The sequence below is a fragment of the Pelophylax lessonae genome (assembly GCF_965119305.1).
Source record: "Pelophylax lessonae genome assembly, chromosome: 6".
Taxonomy (NCBI): domain Eukaryota; kingdom Metazoa; phylum Chordata; class Amphibia; order Anura; family Ranidae; genus Pelophylax; species Pelophylax lessonae.
The window spans coordinates 29,271,705-29,291,533 of record NC_138773.1 but is presented as its reverse complement, the minus strand read 5'-3'; the positions used below and the strand labels follow the sequence as shown (position 1 = coordinate 29,291,533).

The 19,829-nt window shown below is 43.7% G+C and overlaps 1 protein-coding gene across 1 annotated transcript in view; it reads left to right on the top strand.

Annotated features, from left to right (window-relative positions):
- Positions 1 to 3,957: 3,957 nt before the first annotated feature.
- Positions 3,958 to 19,829, top strand: part of LOC309558512 (uncharacterized protein) — a 93,048-nt gene continuing 77,176 nt past the window's right edge. Inside the window, exons 1-3 of the mRNA XM_082261592.1 lie at positions 3,958 to 4,331; positions 7,077 to 7,385; positions 13,102 to 13,149. Coding sequence (XP_082117718.1) covers positions 4,058 to 4,331; positions 7,077 to 7,385; positions 13,102 to 13,149 — 631 coding nt within the window. The 5' untranslated portion in view covers positions 3,958 to 4,057. The remainder of the gene's footprint in view (positions 4,332 to 7,076; positions 7,386 to 13,101; positions 13,150 to 19,829) is intronic.

Genomic DNA, 19,829 nt, shown 5'->3' with positions numbered 1-19,829 from the left:
GTCGTCTGCCTTTATGTCGCCTGTGTTCCCCATGTCTAACGGTACCCGGCAGGGTTGTCCCCTCTCCCCGTTGCTGTTTGTCTTGTGTCTGGAGCCGTTGGCGGAAGCCATTCGCTCCCATCCTGATATTGCTGGGGTCACTATGCCACATAGAGAATATAAACTTTCCCTATTTGCAGACGACATATTGTTGACTTTGACAAACCCATTAGCTTCTCTGCCATCGTTACATGCCCTCCTGGATTCCTTTGGTGCTATCTCTGGGTATAAGGTCAATACCTCTAAGACGGAGGCCATGCCCCTTCATGTTTCCCCGGATCTTTTGTTTAGACTGCAGCATACATATCCTTATCGGTGGTGCATGCAGTCGCTCAAGTATTTGGGGGTGAACCTGACCCCTGCTCACTCCATGCTTTATACGGCCAATTATACTCCCCTGGTCCGCGAGATAGCTGTGTCCCTGCAGCAGTGGACCGCCCTCCCCCTGTCTTTATTGGGCCGTATTAATGTTTTGAAAATGTCTATTTTGCCTAAATTGCTTTATCTGTTTGACACTTTGCCGGTAGCGGTCCCACTTTCACAACTCAAACTCCTTCAACACTCCTTTCTGAGGTTTATCTGGAACAATAAGTCGCATAGAGTGGCCTCCTCGGTGGTGTTTGCCCCTCGGAGGCAGAGGGGACTGGGTGCTCCGGACATAGTGAAATACTATTACGCCTCGCACCTCCGGGTGGTGGCCTCCTGGTCGGCCCCCAACCGGTGGTCGGAAATTGAGAGGTGGGTTATTTATCCGGTGCATCCTTGTTCAATGGTGTGGTCACCGGCTTTGCATATGGACGGCGTCCTGAAGAGGATGTGTTTGGATTCAATGCTGGTCACCATGGGAGTTTGGCGTAGGTGCCTTGGTCTGTACTCTCTCTTCGCCATGCCCACCCCTTACCTCGATTCTATTTAACCCCTTGCTTCCAGACGGTCTTCGGGTGGGTGGGTTATGGGCTTGGACTCAACCTCCACTTTTCCAGTTGCGCAGCTTGGTTCACCCGGTATCCCATACGCTCTTCACCTTTGAGAAGCTTCGGGAGAAATTCTCCTTGCCAAAACAATCCTTTTATTTTTATCTTCAGGTCCGTGACTTTTTTCCGAAATTGGCACCGACGCTTGCCCTGGAGAGGCCCACGGTCTTTGAATTGTTGTGTGGCCGTGGTCCCCATCAGGGACATTTGGTGTCTTCCATATACACCATTTTACACGATGCTGTTCCACTCACTGAAAACTCACATTTTTACATGCGTAGGTGGTCTGGGATACTGGGTCGACCGATTACGTTGCCCATGTGGAATAGGATATGGACGTCTTCCTTTTAAATCTTCCCGGTACATGGTGCAGAGAGAGACTGCCCTTAAGATACTTCTCTTTTGGTATAGGATCCCGGAACGCCTTCACAAGATGAATCCCTCCTGTTCCCTCAGGGGTGATACGGGTTCTCTTTATCATATTTTTTGGTCGTGTTCCCTTATATGTCCCTTTTGGTCAATGGTTTTGGACACGCTTCAAGCCGTGGTAGGACTAGACTTGCCGTTAGACCCCTTACATTGTCTATTCGGCCTGCCATTTCCCAGGCTTTCCAAGCCGGCATCCAAGCTGATATCCTTTCTCCTTTTGGCTGCTAGGAGGGCTATTCCTCTGTGCTGGTTGCAGCAGACCCCTCCGGAAAGGGCTCTTTTTTGGAAACTAGTTTCTGACATCCGGGAATTGCAGTCTCTGACGGCCAGGGTGCATGATGAACTACCCAAGTTTAATGTTGTCTGGGAAGCTTGGGACTCCTATGCCTTAAGCTCCCCTTGATCCCATAGCTCTTTTCTTAAAGTGTACGTTGTGTACGAGCTCATTTTACTATGTTTTTACTGAAATTTTTCTCCTATTTTGCAGTTATGTACTGTCTATTTGACTGATTTGTCACTGTGTTGTTGTCTGTTTTATTTCTGTATTTTGGGGGCACCACTCCCTGTACTGAATGTTCCTTTTGCTGTTATAACATTCCTATGTTGTGTTTTTTATTCTTTTACGCCAATAAAAATATAATAAAAAAAAAAAAACATGGATGCAGAATAAAAAATGTAACTGTTACTTATCAATGGGAAACCTGAGCCTAGGGCAATGCACACTACCATCTTGATGAAATTAACAAAGTCAGAAGCCCTCCTTCACATCAGAGGTTCGCTCATCCCATCAGAGGTCCTCCCATTACAGAGACCCCCCCAATCACACTGTCCCTCATCACAGAACCCCCCCAATCAGACTGCCCCCACTTACAGAGCACCCCAATTACCCTGTCCCCCATCACAGAACCCCCCCCCCCCATCACTCTGATCCCCATCACAGAACTCCCAATCACACTGTCCCTGTAATAGAGTCCCCCAATCACATTGTCCCCATCACAGATTCCCCCAATTACTCTGTTTGCCATCACAGAACCCATAATCATACTGTCCCTGTCACAGAGCCCCCCAATCACACTGTCTTATATCACAGAGCCTCCCAGTCAGAGTCCCCTTTTCACATAAGAGCCCTACCATTTGGCTCCAGCTGTGCAGTAGAAGGTGGGAGGTGCAGGAGATCTAGAGGAGGCAGACCTCCATATTTTCCTGAATTACGGAAGTGATTTGACATGGAGCAGGCAAGCCAGCCACCATCACTATAGCATCAAATTATGCGCTTTGGCCGTAGACCTTTATTGGTTGTTATGATGTTGCACCATGCCAATTCATGACGCTAATCCAGGGCAATCTGAGCCCCATGCTATCAGTACCCTGGTGGAACCCAGACGGCACCCAGGTTGAGAAACACTGCACTAGACATATGAGACACCAAACATTAGCCCCAGGCGCTATCACATGGGTGAAAGGAGAGTGTCTGTGTAAAGTGGGGTACACACTAGTAGAAAATCTGCCGAAAATTCCCGTCCGAGGTAAAATCGTACGATTTTCGGCTAGTGTCTACACAACTTACAGCAGCCGATGCCGACATTTTCAACAAAAAAAAAACGGAAGGACAAACACCAAAATCTTTATCGTCCGTCCCCAGACGACCAATTTTCGTTTAATGTGTATGCAGTACGTCCGCGAAAAATAGGATACGAAGGACGGCGCATGATCTGAAGTTGCTGACAATCCGGACATCTAGGAACAAATGTCCCCAAAAAAAAAAATCGGACGAGAAATTTCGTGAACATTTATGCACTGTGAACTAAAAACGGTTATGAACGCTGAGCAAGAGAGAGAAAAATCGGAGGATATTTCGTCCGATTTCCATCAAGTGTTTACGGGCCTTAAGCTCTGACCAGGCGGCTCTTACCGTCTGTGAATAAAAAGAACAGCAGGGGAGAAAAGGGGATGGGATTACATGCAGGTGAGGGGAACTGGAAGTCAAAGTGGTAGTAAAGGCTGCTTTTTCATCTATAATTACAGGTAAGCCTATAATAAGGCGTACCTGTAGGTACAGTAAATATCTTGAAAAAAATGTGCCCCGTTTAGGAGATATTCACATTTGTGGTAGTCAGTGACATCACTGCGCTCTGAATAGACTTCACACTGGAGTGTGCCGTCCACTCAGATTGCTGTGCTGAGATCGTGACTTCCACACACATGCACAGCAGTGAAGTAATTTCAGCCCAGCTATTCAGATGGCCAGACTATGCAAATCCGGGAGGAAGACTGAGCAAAGATTGATGCCCCATCAGTGGTGACAGAGTGCTGCTAGAGGGACCGCTTTGTAGGTAAGTCTGCTATAATGTGCTAGTATACAGTGCATACCAGCACATGATGACATGGCTTCATGTAAAATGCTTTTGTTTTTTGCACTTCATCCTTTAAAGAGACCCCTATCTTTTTTTCTGTGTGACCTTCTGAGCTTTAATAAAAATGTTGAAAATTTAAAATGTTGTTAATTTTTAGATGTGATGCAATCTTACCATCAAAAATAAGCTGTCCTGTGTTTCTTGCATCTCCTGCTGGGAAGTTCTGAGTCAGTGGAGGGTCACACCGTGTATAAAGAAAAGATGGTGCTACAACTGAAAGATTTATTTTTGATGGTTCTCAAGAAGCTGGATGAAGAGAGCTTTGCTCAGTTCAAAACGAGGTTAAGCACATTGGATGTGAAGAAAAAATATAAGCAGATCCCAAGCTCCCAACTAGAAGGTGTAGATCCACAATCTGTCATTGATCTCATCCTGGAATTCTACCCTGAGTTCTATGGAATCACTGTGATCCAGGCTGTCCTAGATGCCATCAATAAGAAGGAACTTTGGAATGAAGTACTGGATGAATTGAACGGTACAGTAGAGTTGCATGCAACAATTTCTGTTCATGCCAATGTTCAAATAGAGGGTTGAATTTCTCCAATTGGGTCAAAATCAGAGACAAAATCTTGACAGAGGGTCCAACCTGTCCACGCTATTTTTTTAAATAAGAACAATGGCCGTCCCTGGATACCTACTTCTAAACCAGGTATGCTAGGGAAGGACCCAATCACCCAATCAAACAAACACAACTGCTCTAAATGTTGCATTGCGGAGCCATTCATTGTGAAATGCACCCCAACACACTATACAGTAGCGTGGACCACAAAACACAATGCAGCATACTACCTCATGCATACTATGCACTGTGGTGTGCTGTATTTTAGAAAATGGTCATAATTGTTTTTTTTTTTTCATCCATTGCAGTGCATGGGAAGCCTATTCATAATGAATGTATTGACATGATGCAACACATGCTAATGCATGTACAAACATGTGTTAAAGCAATGAAACACATATAGGTGAGTGCCTTGTGATGAACATGGTCATGCAAACACATGAATACAAGATTTTTCCCCCTTCCCATAGGCTTGTCCCTTACTAATACATGATTAGATGAGGATACTACAAGTAGGCTGCTGGTCAGTCAGCACAGACTCCACTCTGAGATCCATCATGGTGATTCATACCCAATGTAAACACCCAGTTATTTGATATGAGACCCCCTCAACATGTTTAATCCACATTTATTTTGTTACTCTATCTATGTTATCTGTCTTCCCCTTTGATTTTGTTTTTACCCATGTTTTTTTCTCACCCCATTCTGTTTTCTTTCTTGCTGTCTCTCATCTCTTCCATTTATTTCTCTTCATCCTAATCTCTCCCCCGGTCTCATCAATCTCTCTCCTTTCTACCTTCTCTCCCCTTCTATCTTTACTCTTTCTCTCTCTTTCTCTCTCCGTTCTCCTCTTTCTCCCCTTCACCCATTTCTAAACGTTTGCTCTCCCATTCTCCCTCTCCTCCTTTTCTATTTCTTTTTAAATGTCCTCCTCTTTGCTTCAACCTTCCTTCCTTGCTCTCTGTTGCTCTCCTCTGTTTTCTCGCTCTTGCTCTCTTTTGCTCTCTCTTGCTCTCCTCTGTTTTCTCGCTCTTGCTCTCTTTTGCTCTCTCTCTTGCTCCTTTTTTCTCTCTCTCTCTTCCTCTTTTCTCTCTCTCTTCCTCTTTTCTCTATCTCTTGCTCTCTTCTGTTTTCTCTCTCTCTCTCTCTCTCTTGCTCTCTTCTGTTTTCTCTCTCTCTCTCTCTCTCTCTTGCTCTCTTCTGTTCTCTCTCTTGCTCTCTTCTGCTCTCTCTTCTGCTCTCTCTTCTGTTCTCTCTCTTGCTCTCTTCTGTTCTCTCTCTTGCTCTCTTCTGTTCTCTCTCTCTTGCTCTCTTCTGTTCTCTCTCTTGCTCTCTTCTGTTCTCTCTCTCTCTTCTGTTCTCTCTCTCTCTCTTCTGTTCTCTCTCTCTCTCTTCTCTCTCTCTCTCTCTCTTCTCTCTCTCTCTTCTGTTCTCTCTCTCTCTTCTGTTCTCTCTCTCTCTTCTGTTCTCTCTCTCTCTTCTGTTCTCTCTCTCTTGCTCTCTTCTGTTCTCTCTCTCTTGCTCTCTTCTGTTCTCTCTCTTGCTCTCTCTCTCTCTTGCTCTCTCTCTCTCTCTCTCTTCTGTTCTCTCTCTCTCTCTTCTGTTCTCTCTCTCTCTCTCTTCTGTTCTCTCTCTCTCTCTTCTGTTCTCTCTCTCTCTCTTCTGTTCTCTCTCTTGCTCTCTTCTGTTCTCTCTCTTCTGTTCTCTCGCTTGCTCTCTTCTGTTCTCTCTCTCTTCTGCTCAATCGCTTGCTCTCTTCTGTTCTCTCTCTCTTCTGCTCAATCGCTTGCTCTCTTCTGTTCTCTCTCTCTCTTGCTCTCTTTTGCTCTCTCTCTGTCTTGCTCTTTTGCTCATGCATTCTTCTGCTCTCTCTAACTCATTCTCTCTTTCTCACTCTATCTCTCTGACTCACTCACTCTTTATTACGTTCTCCTTTTTTTCTTACTCATTCTTTCTCTCGCTCTTTCTGACTCACTCTCTCTTGCCTTTTATCTTTCTTGCTCTCTCTCTCTCTTTCTTTATTTCTTGCAGTTAATCTCTCTTGCTTTTAATCCCACGCTTTCTCTCTGGAGCTCTTTTTTCTTTCTACCTCTCATTTGAACTAGTGATCGACCGATATCGTTTTTTTTTCGTTGCCGATACCGATACCTATATTTTTGCCATTGTATATTAGTATCGGCTGATATGGGCCGATGTTTTTGTACATTTAATTTTTTTTTTTATTTTTATCACTTGACAGGTACTCTTGTGGAGGGATCTGGGGGTCTAAAAGACCCCAAACCCCTCCTCTGCACTTAAAAGCATTCAAAACGCCAAGTTTGGATGTTTTGAATGCTGTCATTTTTTTGAATCTGGCAACAGTACCCGGAAGTGATGTCATGACATCACTTCATTGCTTATATCTGTAATTTGTACATATGTGAGTGGCGTATTCAATAACATTTGTAAATGGAATTATGCTATGTGACATCATTTTACCCTTACATGAGCAATATTTGGAATATCGGCAATATCGACCATTTCCGGGGCCGGTACAGATATATCAACAAAAGTCAATATCTGCCTTCGATATATCGGCCTTGCCGATAATTGGTCGATCCCAAATTTTAACCTCTCTCTTATCCGTCATATGTATTTTATTTGTTCTGTCACCACACACAGAGAATGGACACTTTTTGGACCTACATCGTTCAGATTTGATCGAGAATGGGGATGTTCGAGTAGATCCGATTCTGTACTATTTGCATTACCTAAAGTTAATGACGGATGAACAGTATGAGGAGTTAATTAAACAACCGACATACCAAGAGAAGATGGAGGGCTTGTTAGATACTGTGCGATGCTGGGATGAAGAAAGCAAGCACAAAGTCATTATGGCTCTAAAATGTTATAATCCTGAAGTTCTTGAACTAAGAACTGATGACAGACAAGGGAACGCTATAAAGATTGGCGCAGTGCACTACGATAGTGGTAAGAATGTATATCGTACCTTCATATTTTGCCATCCATAGAGTCTTGTCCATGATCTAAAAACATTGCAAGAGTTTGAATAATGTTATTGAAATACTTATGTGCTTTTGTTCTGTATATATGTGCATACTCCTTTATAGTGTCAAATCTCTCAGAAGAAAAACACCTTACTGCATTTTATATATACATTTTAACAAAAGTAGATTTTTCCATTAAGTGGAAATTCCAGATTTACCAATCTTAAAATGATACCATAAAATGCCAAAACTTGCCTAATGTGAAAATACTAAAATAATTCTACATTTCATTTGCTTAACTGAATCAAACCCATGAGAATGTAAACACTGGATGGAGTTTCATATTACCTTACTATATGGCAGAGGTGGGGGACTTGAGTCACATGACTTGACTTAACTCAGACTTAAGTCACCAGTTTGAGGACTTGAGACTTGCTTGACTAAAATTAATAAAAGACTCGACTTGACTTTGACTTGGTATTCATGACTTGAGACTTGACTTTGAAACTTGAGATATATGACTCGAAATGACTTTACTTTTGTAAGTTATTAAATATTTTCATTTTCTCGAGATGTGTTAAAGCAAAATGAATGTGCCTGTTATGTTTCCGACACCACAGTCACTTAAAACACCTCAGTGTGTTCTGATTTTTAGGACACTGGCGGCTGTTTAACAATGGAAATACTTGACATGTTTTTAGTGACTGTGGTGTTGAAACATGACCGGACAAAGGATTTTGAGCTGTTTGGGCATTCAGACTGTTTCTTTAATATGCCAAGAAAAAAGCACTGAGCAGTTTTGTTAATGTTGAAAATAAAACAAAACCTTTCCTGACCACTGACTTTTAACTGATTTAAAGGTGAAAACTGGGGTAGATCAGTATTTTGACTTGATTTGTGACTTGACCAAAATAAATGACTTGACTTGCTTCTAGAGGATGATCTAGAGGAGGGGATATCTAGTACAATCTCAGTATTTGCGGATGATACTTAACTAAGCATGCCAATATCTTCTATGCAGGATGTGGAAACCTTACAAGCGGATCTGAACAAAATAACGGGGTGGGCAACTACATGGCAGATGAGGTTTAATGTTGAAAAATGTAAAGTAATGCACCTGGGTGCCAGAAACCAGAAAGCAAGCTACTCACTAGGGGGGGGGGGGGACCTCTGGGTGAGTCTAGGATGGTAAAGGACCTGGGGGTACTGGTAGACAACAGGCTTGGCAGTGGCATGCAATGCCAAGCCACTGCAAGCAAAGCCAACAGAATACTGGGATGTATAAAAAAGGGGATTCACTCCAGAAATAAAGAGATTATTCTTCCACTCTACAAGACTCTGGTCCGGCCACATCTGGAGTATGCTGTCCAGTTCTGGGCACCGGTCCTCAGGAAGGATGTGCTGGAACTGGAGAAAGTCCAGAGAAGGGCAACAAAAATAATTAGGGGAATGGAGGACATCGGCTATGAGGAAAGACTACAAGCACTGAACTTATTCTCTCTGGAGAAGAGACGGTTGAGAGGGGATATGATATCAATGTACAAATACTGTACTGGCAACCCTAGCATAAGGAACAAACTATTCAGAGAAAGGAAATACAATAAGACAAGTGGCCACTCACTAAAACTAGAGGAAAGGCGGTTTAACCTTAAAATACGCAGGGGGTTCTTCACTGTAAGAGCGGTAAGGATGTGGAATTCTCTTCCACAAGCAGTGGTATCAGCAGGGAGCATTGATAGTTTCAAAAAACTATTAGATGGGCACCTTAAAGACCACAACATAGAGAGGTATACAATGTACGGTTAACAGCAAACACACACACACATCATAGGTTGAACTGGATGGACTGGTGTCTTTTTTCAACCTCAATAACTATGTAACTATGCTTGACTTCTAGCAGGCACTCGACTTGACTTGCTTGCTTTTCGCCACAGTAACTTGGGACTTGCTTGAGACTTGAAGGGTAAGACTTGAGACTTAGATGTATATTAGGAGCTGCGCCAGACATATATTAAACAATCTATCACAGTAATGCAGTCCATGGACAATCTAATGTAGTAGAACTGCAGGTAGAAAGAAAGGACCTGATCCAATCAGCCAATCACCAGTGAATAGTGAGAGAGATGAGTTACACCCTGTGCTGACACCCGTAGCCTCTTACCGGAACTTTTGAACCTCCTGTCACAGAGTGGTCAAACAGGCATAAGAGCAAACAGCGCCCGGCGTAAATGATGGTTCCTAGTCACATTCCTCACATTCCTTAGCAGGGAGAGAGAACTTCACAATTCACAGATGTACAATGCCTTCACAGGACCCCACAGAAGTGTCTTTCACATGCAGGTGTTCCGTGAGAATTACCTACCCGTGACAAAAACCTACCCCTCGTCACTTCCGGTGCTCGGCACTGTATGTAACGCAGCGGTTACATTAAAACAGCTTAGCTGCAATATGAGTCATCTCCGCTCCTGTCCCTGTCACTTCCCTGATCTCAGATAGTAAATATAAAAGCGGCGGCGGGTGTATGAAAACATAAATCACGGAGCCGAGAGCTGCTTTTATATTTACTTGCCGAGAGCAGGGAAGTGGCAGGCACAGGAGCGGAGATGACTCGTATTTCAGCACAGCTGTTTTATGTGACCGCTGCGTCGGTAGGTTTTTTTCACGGTACATCGTGATCGTTTCATACTACTGCGCATGCGCACTAGTAAGCTCCTCAGTTCTTCCATTAGGTATCCGGGGCTCTGAGCATGCGCACTGCTGCGCTGCTCAGCTGTTTCTGCCCGGAAGTGACGAGGGTAGGTTTTTCTCACGGGGTAGGTAATTCTCACGTTACACAGGCTCAGAAAAAAAGACAGAGGGACAACCGATCGTGAAGTACATCGAGGTACATACATTTATCAAAAAGTAATGCACTTACATAGTAGACATCATATAACAGCATCAATGGATAAAACCGCGGTATGTAGCGTGCTCAGCTCGGACGGCGGACGAAAATTGTTTGTAAGCTATTATTTTTTTAATAGTTTTTACTGAACATTTTTTGCTTAAGCAATATAGGTACGGAAAACAAGCAATGCCTCATATCCAGTATCCACCCCATCCCATCCCCTAACCCAGTCCCAATTTTAATAATAAACTGGTATAAATTGAAATGTTCTCTTATACGGTTGCCTGTTTCTCACCAGCATGTCCACATGACTAAAGCTTGTGGGTGATGGTCCATACATAAAGCAGCTAGATAGGGCTTTGCATTTGGCAACCGACAATAAGTGCTACCAGATTAAGGGTCTACCTCTCTTTGTAAGGAGATGGAAACTGTGACATCTAAAAGCATATTCTCTGTAGAGGTATTTAAATACACTCTAAGAAGGGTGAGGAATGAGGGGACACTGACCCATGATAACCACCCAAGATATGGCCTGATTCACCTGATTAAGAAGTAAAAGTGCGACAGCTTTAAAGAGGAAGTAAACCCTCCTCTGCAACTTTTACCTATAGGTAAGCCTATGATGAGGTTTACCTATAGGTACTGTAAATATCTCCTAAAAATGCACCGTTTAGGAGATATTTACCTTACATGCAGCCAGTGACATCCCTGGTGCATGCGCTCTGAAGGAACGGCCGCTGGTGCCGTTCCTTCAGAGCCCCGTGCCGTGACCATCGCCTCCCGCGGGCATGCGCAGGAGTGACGTAATCGCGGGTCCGGCCAATCAGATGGCCGGATGCCACGATCCGGGAAGACATGAACGTGTCGCCCATCATACAGGTAAGCGGGCGGCATGGCAGGGGCTCGTTCTAAGGTAAGTATTTCATAATGAGCTAGTATGCAATGCATACTAGCTCATTATGTGTTTCTCTTTCAGGTTGAAGTTTACAACCTCTTTAAACAACTTGAATAAAATTGTAGAAGCTTTTTTAGTAATCTAAAAACAGCAAGGTTGAGGCCTTTTGGCTTACTCTCGGCCTTAGTGGTTATGACTGAGGCCCAGAGTGGGCTGAAATGTGTCAACCTTGCTGATACTATTGGTTCTCCTTGTGTTTTATTGGATTATTGTTATTATTATCCTGGCACGGACAACTATACTTTGTCCTGTTATTCAAATGTTTGATGTGGGTTGTAGCACTGGATATTTATTATTTTTGAGCTGTTCACCTGATTGTTATTTACCATCAATTTTAGATAAGTAGAAAAATAAATGGAAAATTCGTGTTGGATGACATTTTAAGCTTCATTAGGTTATAAGGTGAATGACATACCTGTAGACTTGCACTATTCCTGATTACTGATTACTATTTAAAATACAGTTATAAAATGTATACTGTATCAAGGCAATTGTTTTTGCTTTAGATAGAATGAAAAAGGATTAGACCACCTGTCTGGCTATTACGGCTATCTGGAGCTCTGGGATTGATTTAGCCTGATGGTTCCCCCAGGCAGAAAAAGAGTTAGAATCAGCAACAGGACAACAATAAAAATCTGTCTGAGGTTCTGATCTTCCTCTTCCTCTAGCTTCTTGCTGTTGGAGAGTTCCCTTCACTTCCTGTCTGGGAACACAATGTCAGAGCTGCAGATAGGAGTAAATACTGGACAGAGTTTCTAGGACTTTCAGGCCCTATTCAAAAACTAAACATTTTTTTTGGCTGGACATATGCTTTAACCACTTCAGCTCCGGAAGGTTTTACCCCCTTAATGACCAGGCCTTTTTTTGCGATTCTGCACTGTGTTACTTTAACGAAAAATTGCGCGGTCGTGCGATGCTCTACCCAAATAAAATTGATGTCCTTTTTTTCCTCACAAATAGAGCTTTCTTTTGGTGGTATTTTATCATCCCTGCGGATTTTAGATTTTGCGCTATGAACAAAAAAAGAGCGACAAATTTGGAAAAAACACAATCCTTTTTACTTTCTGTTATAAAACATTCCCAATAAAAAAATGTTGAAAATCAAAATTTTAGGCCAATTTGTATTCTGCTACATATTTTTGGTAAAAAAAAAATCCCAAAAAGTGTATTTGAATTGGTTTGCGCAAAAGTTATCGCGTTTACAAACTACAGGATAGATTTTTGGACTTTTTATTTATTTATTTATTTATTTTAATTAGTAATGGCGGTAATCAGCGATTTTTAGCGGGACTGCGACATTGCGGCGGACAGATCGGACCCCTAACTGACATTTTTGACACTCTTTGAGGACCAGTGACGTTAATACAGTAATCAGTGCTAAAAATATGCACTGTTACTGTATAAATGACACTGGCAGGGAAGGGGTTAACACTGGGGGTGATCAAAGGGGTTAATGTGTCCCTAATAATGCTTACTCACTGTGGGGGGCGGCTCTGTGACAGGCACATAGAGATCGGGCTATCAACTTAGCTGAAACTCCTGATCTCTCCCTGCCTGTGTGACAGAAAACTAACCTGCTTTGTTTACATAAGCAGGCGGGTCTTCTGTCAGTTTCTCTGAGGATCGCGGGAGGCCAGCGGCAATCACCACCGCTCCTCCCACGGCCCGCCTCCTGCCTCCCGCTGTGTCTAATCAAACTGCGTGCATAAAATCATGTAGATATAAGTGATTGTGTGCAGCTGAGCCGCCCTGCCCCAGTATATCTGCGGTGGGAGGTCGGCAACTGGTTAATATTATAGTTTTCTTATTGCTGATTGGGTGTACCTTGGCTAACTTTTAGTTCTTGTTCCCATTTAGAATATTTTAGATTAGAAGGAAGGGACGTTGGCAAGACAGAAGATGCAGGTAAGAATTGGCATAACCTGGGAGAACTGTACTTTCACACAATATTTCCTGTTTGTGTCTTTTAAAATTGTCATATTGCATATCACTAGTGTTGGGTGGATGGTTTGGTCCGAGTATGAGTTCAGGCCAAACATTGGCTGTTCTCCCCATTCGGGGAACACCCAAATTTGCAGTTTGTGTTTGGCGGGTGTGCGCCCCACTAAACGCCCTGCAAAGCCGGCCTCCGCATCCTTAACAACCGATGAGTTATCAGCTGTCAATGGGCTTCCCAGCTGACAGCTGAATGAAAAAAAAAAAAAAAAAAAAAAAAAACATTTGCCGGTAAAAAAATTACCAAAAAATTACTAAATAATATTGCCAAAATAAAAAAAATAAAAAAACAGCATTGGGTCCCTTACAAAATCTATGGCAGACCCATATCCTAGCATGCAGCCTGACAGGTCAGGAAAGGGGAGGGATGAGTGAGCACCCCCCTCCTGAACCATACCAGGCCACATGCCCTCAACATGGGGGGATGCTTTGGGGCAGGGGGGCTACCATGTTGATGGTGACAAGGGTCTCTTCCCAACAAACCAGGGTTGTGATTGTGGGTGTCTGCGGGTAGGGGGCTTATCAAAATCTTGAAGCCCTCTTTAACAAGAGGGCCCCCAGATCCTGGGTCCTCCCACTATGTGAATCAGTATGGGGTACATCGTACCCCTACGTGTTTCTTAAACACGACTTCGACTGAGGGTGTGGGCATGCGGCACAGTCACTGATATTTATCCCCCTCCTCCCTGAGCACTTAACCCCTGCTGCCGACATAGTCCACTGACTTTTTTTTTTTTAGAAATGTCATTTTTGCTGCACCATGTTCTATGCATGCTACAGGTGCACCACTTTACAGGCAGACTAAGGAGACCCCCAGGTACATAATTCAAAGGAATTTTTCATTTTTAATGCTGCAATTTAAGCATCATTAAAATCATGATTTAGATTTTTTCTGTTTGCCTCTCATATACTTCAAAGGAGTGTGCCGTATGACTTTTCCCCTGTTCGGTTAGTTTACATATCACCTTCACACGGTGTTTTCTGTTTGTGTCATTTATAAATGGTACATTGTAGATCCTATCACACAAGGTTTCCTGTTTGTGTCTATGATAAATATTACAGATTATACATTTATTATTATAATTATTTAGGATTTATTGTACATAGTGCCTTCAGTTTGCACATCACTTCACAAAATAAAGGTAGACAAAAGTGCAATACAGTTCACTAACCTTATCCGGGTGTACATGACCTAATTAGTCTGGCCAACATGTCTCAAATATTCTATGTTTTTTTTAGTCTTTTTAAAGGGTATGTCAAGGCACAATAAAGAAAAAAGTCCATCTTTGGAATATATGCATTTTGTCCCATATTTTATTTCTTTAAACATGCTGCAGCTTTGGTGCCCCTGCCCTAGGATGGATACATTTAGTTTTATCTCTGCTGTACTCATGGGGTTGGCTCCCATCCACTATTGACCCGGACAGTCCAGATTTAGACACCTGTGCCCGGGTTTTTGGCTGCCTGTGACCCAGACACAACCAACTTCTGGTCCTAAACGTCCAGTTAGTCTCTCCCGGGGATGAAGCTAGTGCCGGACCAAGTTACGGCACTGTGCTCCACTTAATTGGCCCTGTTGGCTGAGCCTGCTTGTTCTTTCTGTCTTCAGTTCTCCCCCACCTGGCGTCTCTCCCCCTCCCGGTGCCTCTCTTTCAACCACCTCTGCCTCGATGATCTCCTTGGCAGTCATTGGTTGCTGTCCTAGCAACCGATGATATGCATTTTCTGCTGTTCTTACAATGCATAGTGGGAGGTAAATAGCTCTAGAGTGGCTCCACCTACCGGCTCGGCCCCCCAGCCCGGCTCTCACAGTTCCTTCCCTGGCTCCCGAGTCCCGCTGGTAAAGCAATCTGAATGGATGTCTAAAGGGGACAGAGGGAGCTATTATAACGGGGGTCTCTTGGATCTCTGGAGGTCCCTAAGGAAGGGGAGGCACTGATATAAGGGGACTGTGAGCTAATGGGGGTCCCTAAGACGGGGTACTGACTGCTGATCTAATGGTTTGTGATCAACCATTAGATCATCAGCACTCAGGGATCAGGGACCCCCATCAGCTCACTGTTCCCTTATATCAGTGTCTCCTTCCTTATCAGTGATGCCTGTCAATGCCGCCTATCATTGCCCATCATTGCCGCATATCAGTGCCCATCAGCGTCATCTATCAGTGCAGCCTCATCGGCATACATCAGTGCTGCCTATCAGTGCCCATTAGTGCGGCCTCACCAGTGCACATCAGTGCTGCCTATCAGTGCCCTTCAGTGCCACCTATCAGTGCAGCCTCTTCAGCACACATCAGTGAAGGAGAAAAAATATTTTTTTACAAAATGTTGTAACAGAAATGAAAAAAAAATTCAGGCTTTTTTGTGTATAGTGCAAAATATAAAAATGTCATATGGATACAGTGTTGTATAACTGCACAATTGTCATTGTCAATGTGTGACAGCGCTTAAAGCTGAAAATTGGCCTGGGAAGGAAGGGGGTAAAAGTGCACAGTAGCAAGTGGTTATTTTAGCATTTCCCCCCCCCAGAGACTCCCCCATTAGATCAGAATGCCCTTATATCAGCCACCCCCCTTAGAGACAAATTTGTGAGTGTGTCGCTGATATAAGGGGCTTCTGATCTAAAAAATAAATAAATGAAAAACTCTGTAAATAAATCGCTGCTAGCACTGATACAGTATGTGTACAAACACCTTAACCGCTTGCCGACTGCTCACAGTATATTTACTGCGGCAGTCAGCCCCTCACAGGCAGAGCGACGTAGGGCTACGTCGCTAGCCTGTAAGGGTCTCGGGAGCGAGCGGGCGCCGCCGGAGGCGCGCTCCCGCGCGGTCACGGACCCCCCGCGCGCGTTTGACCGGCGGACCCGATCGTCCGCCGGTCACTCGCGATCGTCGGTTGAGAGGGAGAAAGGCAGGAGGCTGATGTGAACCAGCTGCCTGTCATTCTCCCCTGTGTATGAATGGTGATCAGACGGTTCTACTATGTAGGACCGTTGATCACTGTTCCTACACCTCAAGCCACAGCCAATCACAGTTAGAATCACGCCCCTAGAGACACACATAACCCCTCCCTCTCAAAAAAAGTTAACCCCTTCACTGCAAGTGAAATTTTACAGTAACAGTGCATATGTATAGCACTGATTACTGCAGAAATGTCACTGGTAACCCCAAAAGTGTAAAAAATGTCAGTCAAGGGTCCGATCTGTCCGCCTCAATGTCGCAGTCCCGCAAAAAAAAACTGTAAAAATGCCAAAAATCTTTCCCTTTGTTAGTAAACGCGATAACTTTTGCGCAAACCAATCAAAATATGCTTTTTGCAATTTTTTTTTTTTTTTTTTTACCAAACATATGTAGCATAGAAAAATTGGCCGAAAATGTTAAAAAATTTAGATTTTTACATTTTTTTGGGGGGAATTTCATATAAAAAATGTGAAAAATATTGTTATTTTTGCAAAATTGAAGCTCTTTTTTTGTTTATAGCGCATGATCAAAAAATCGCACATGTGATCAAATACCACCAAAAGAAAGCTCTGTTTGTGGGAAAAAAAGGACGCCAAATTAGTTTAGGTACAGCGTTGCACGACCGCGCAATTGTCCGTTAAATTCACGCAGTGCTGAATCGCAAAATAGGCCCTGGTCAGGAAGGGAGTAAAATCTTCCGGGGCTTAATTGGTTAAAAAACTAAAAATTCAAAAAATGCAGTGCCGCCTCCACCTATAATTATATTAAGTCATATGTGAAAAAGTAATTCTAAATGATGGCGGAAACCCCCAAGGGTAATCTAAATATGAATATACTCCAATCTTATTCAAACATACGGTATATACTGTGCAATCTTGATACACATAATACTATATGAATAGGAATCCTCCAATCCATTCCAAAATGTCTTGTGCTAATATCCAACTTATCCAAATAAAAGGACTTTATAAGTTGGACATTAGCACAAGACATCTTGGAATGAATTGGAGGTTTCCAACACAATTCATATAGTATTATGTGTATAAAGATTGCACAGTATATACTGTATATTTGAAAAAGATTAGAGTGTATTCATATTTAGATTATGAGCTTCTGAGCCATCAGCCACAGAGACTCTGATTCTGAGTCACTCAGGTTATTGACTGACAAGCTTACCTCTGAGGGGTCGAAGTCTTCTGAAACCATTTAGGGTTTTATTGATTCAGCACACACCAGTCTGTTTAGAGTCTTTGGGTCTTAGGGTTGTTTAAAACTCCCAAGGCTACAAAACTTTCTCTTTGCACCCAATTATCCAACTTTTTATATACTGAGATTGGAAGCACAGTGATAAGTTGTTTGCTCCCTGCTCCCCCCAAATGCTTGTTCGCATTGTTTGTTTTGTGAGGATTCTGTTTAGAAGTGTTCTGCCACCACAGTAGATCCAGCCTAACAAGGTGCTTACTATATTGGTATAGACCAAATTGGTAAGCAGTTGGAAGCCATTTCCAGAGTTCTGCTCTCACTGATGAAACCTGCTGTGCACCCAGTCTGTAACTTTTTCAAACCATGGCTCAAAATCCCATAAAAGAGATCTAAATTGTAGCTGTCATGGTTTGCTGGAAGCCTCTTCTCTCGCATGTGTACTATGTCATTGCAAATGTGTAGAGCACTTCTGCCAAAGTTTTAGATTGCAGAACCTTTGTGGCTTTCAAGGAAAAACATGAGAGGTGGTGGTAGGTGGTGTACATCAATCATCAGGGAGGAACCAGAAGTCTCGCTGCACTCACTGCCTTCCTGTGCAAATTTTCATCTTCTAGCCTTGTCAACTTTCTACATGCCAGAAGTAGATAATTGGCATACAGATTTTCTCAGCTGGCAGTACCTAAACTAGCAGATGCTTAATGGGCATTGCCAGGTGGTGTTTGTCAATGATGGGTGAATCTGCTTTGCTTGGGTTCTATTCACCAAGGATTCATCAAATCATGCTCAAAAATCAACAAACCAAATTTTGGAAACTAATCATATGGAAGTCTAAAAGGGGTGAATCTTGTTAAATTCTGGCCATTTTGGGGCTACCTTAAACTGCTGTAATAAAAGGTTTGGGAAGCTGGGCACTGTCATAGGGGATATGTACCAATGCAAAAACATTTTTAAAAAAATACTGCACAATAGGAAAGAATCTCCTCAAATCAATCTGTAGCAGGTTTTCCAGGCATTAGGCCTGAGGTGAGTCTGCCACGGTTACTGGTGACACCTTCAGCCCATTTAAGCTGAATACCCAAGTGTGAGATTGGAGACAATGACCATTCTGGCATCTTTGGTTTGTTTTGTATATTTGATATTGGGGATGGGAGAAGGGAATGAGTGGGATACTCCTCTGGCTCAATTAGGTACAAATGGGACACTTTGTGGAAAAAATGCTTTTCATCGCTGTCTTGACGCCGGCTGGATGCCGACCAATGCTTGCTGGCGCTTGAAAAGACACTGACTTGCTGAACTGTACTTGAAATTGGCTTCTGACACTCTGATCAGCTCAAAAGTCTTGGACTGTACTTTAGGCTTGACTTCTGACGCTACTCGTAGCTCAAAAGTCCTGCATACAGCTGCCTCCAGTCCTTCTTGACTGAGGTAGCTCCTGTAACTGCTTGTGCTGCTGCAACTCTCAACACTGTACATTGCACGCTGTACACTTTAACACTTCAGGGCCCAACCGCTGGCGCCCCCTTTACTCTTCAGGGTCCTCTCACTAGGCACCCCCTCTACACTTCAGGGTCCTCTCACTAGGCACCCTCTCTGCACTTCAGGGTCCACACACTGGCACCCTCTATGCTTCTCTTCAGGGTCAACACTGGCACCCCCTTTACTGTTACTCCTGCATCGGCTGGCTAGCTCTTGGATCCCCACAACCTTCACCGGAGTGGTCCCCTCTTTCTCTAGGCAGACCCCCAGGGGGCAGTTTGCAGTACTCACGAACTGGGAATGCTTTCCTGAAACTGGACCCCTCTCAACTTCGCTGGTCCTCAGCACACAAGATCCTCTCTGCAGCTCAGCTCAGCCCTCTGTCACCCCAGGCAAGCCGCCTGGGACACCCGATCCTGCTGACAGGAGGAGAGACAGCCGTACTCTCTTTCCTGGGACTCTGCTTCCCGCCAATGATACTGCCTCATGCGTTCCCCTCAAACTTATACCCACTCCCAAAATGCTGTGCGGCAGAATCTGCCTTTCTGGGGTAGATACAGGCCTGAGTGAAGCATTGGCTGGGTTTCCTCCACTGCCCAATGAGAACCCTCTCATGGAGCACAGTGGGGAGACTCCCCAGTCTCAACAGCTACACCTGGGAGACATGATAGCCCAGCTGAAAATCATGGCCCTGCTGTTAAGCAGCCAGGGCCCACTATACTTCATCTAGCACCTACCTTGTAGGGTGCTACAAATAATAGCAGCGATTACAAATACCATCCCTAATGTTGAAGCCCAGAACTTTTCTCCTGCCTAGGGCAGTTTCTACCTTTCACCTCTACCAGGTATCTTTTTGTTACATCTCTCAAATCCTTAAGTTCTTGCTAACTTAAAATTAAGGGCAGGTGGGTGAGTAAAGCCTGAAAAACCCTTAGCTCCTCTCAGCCCA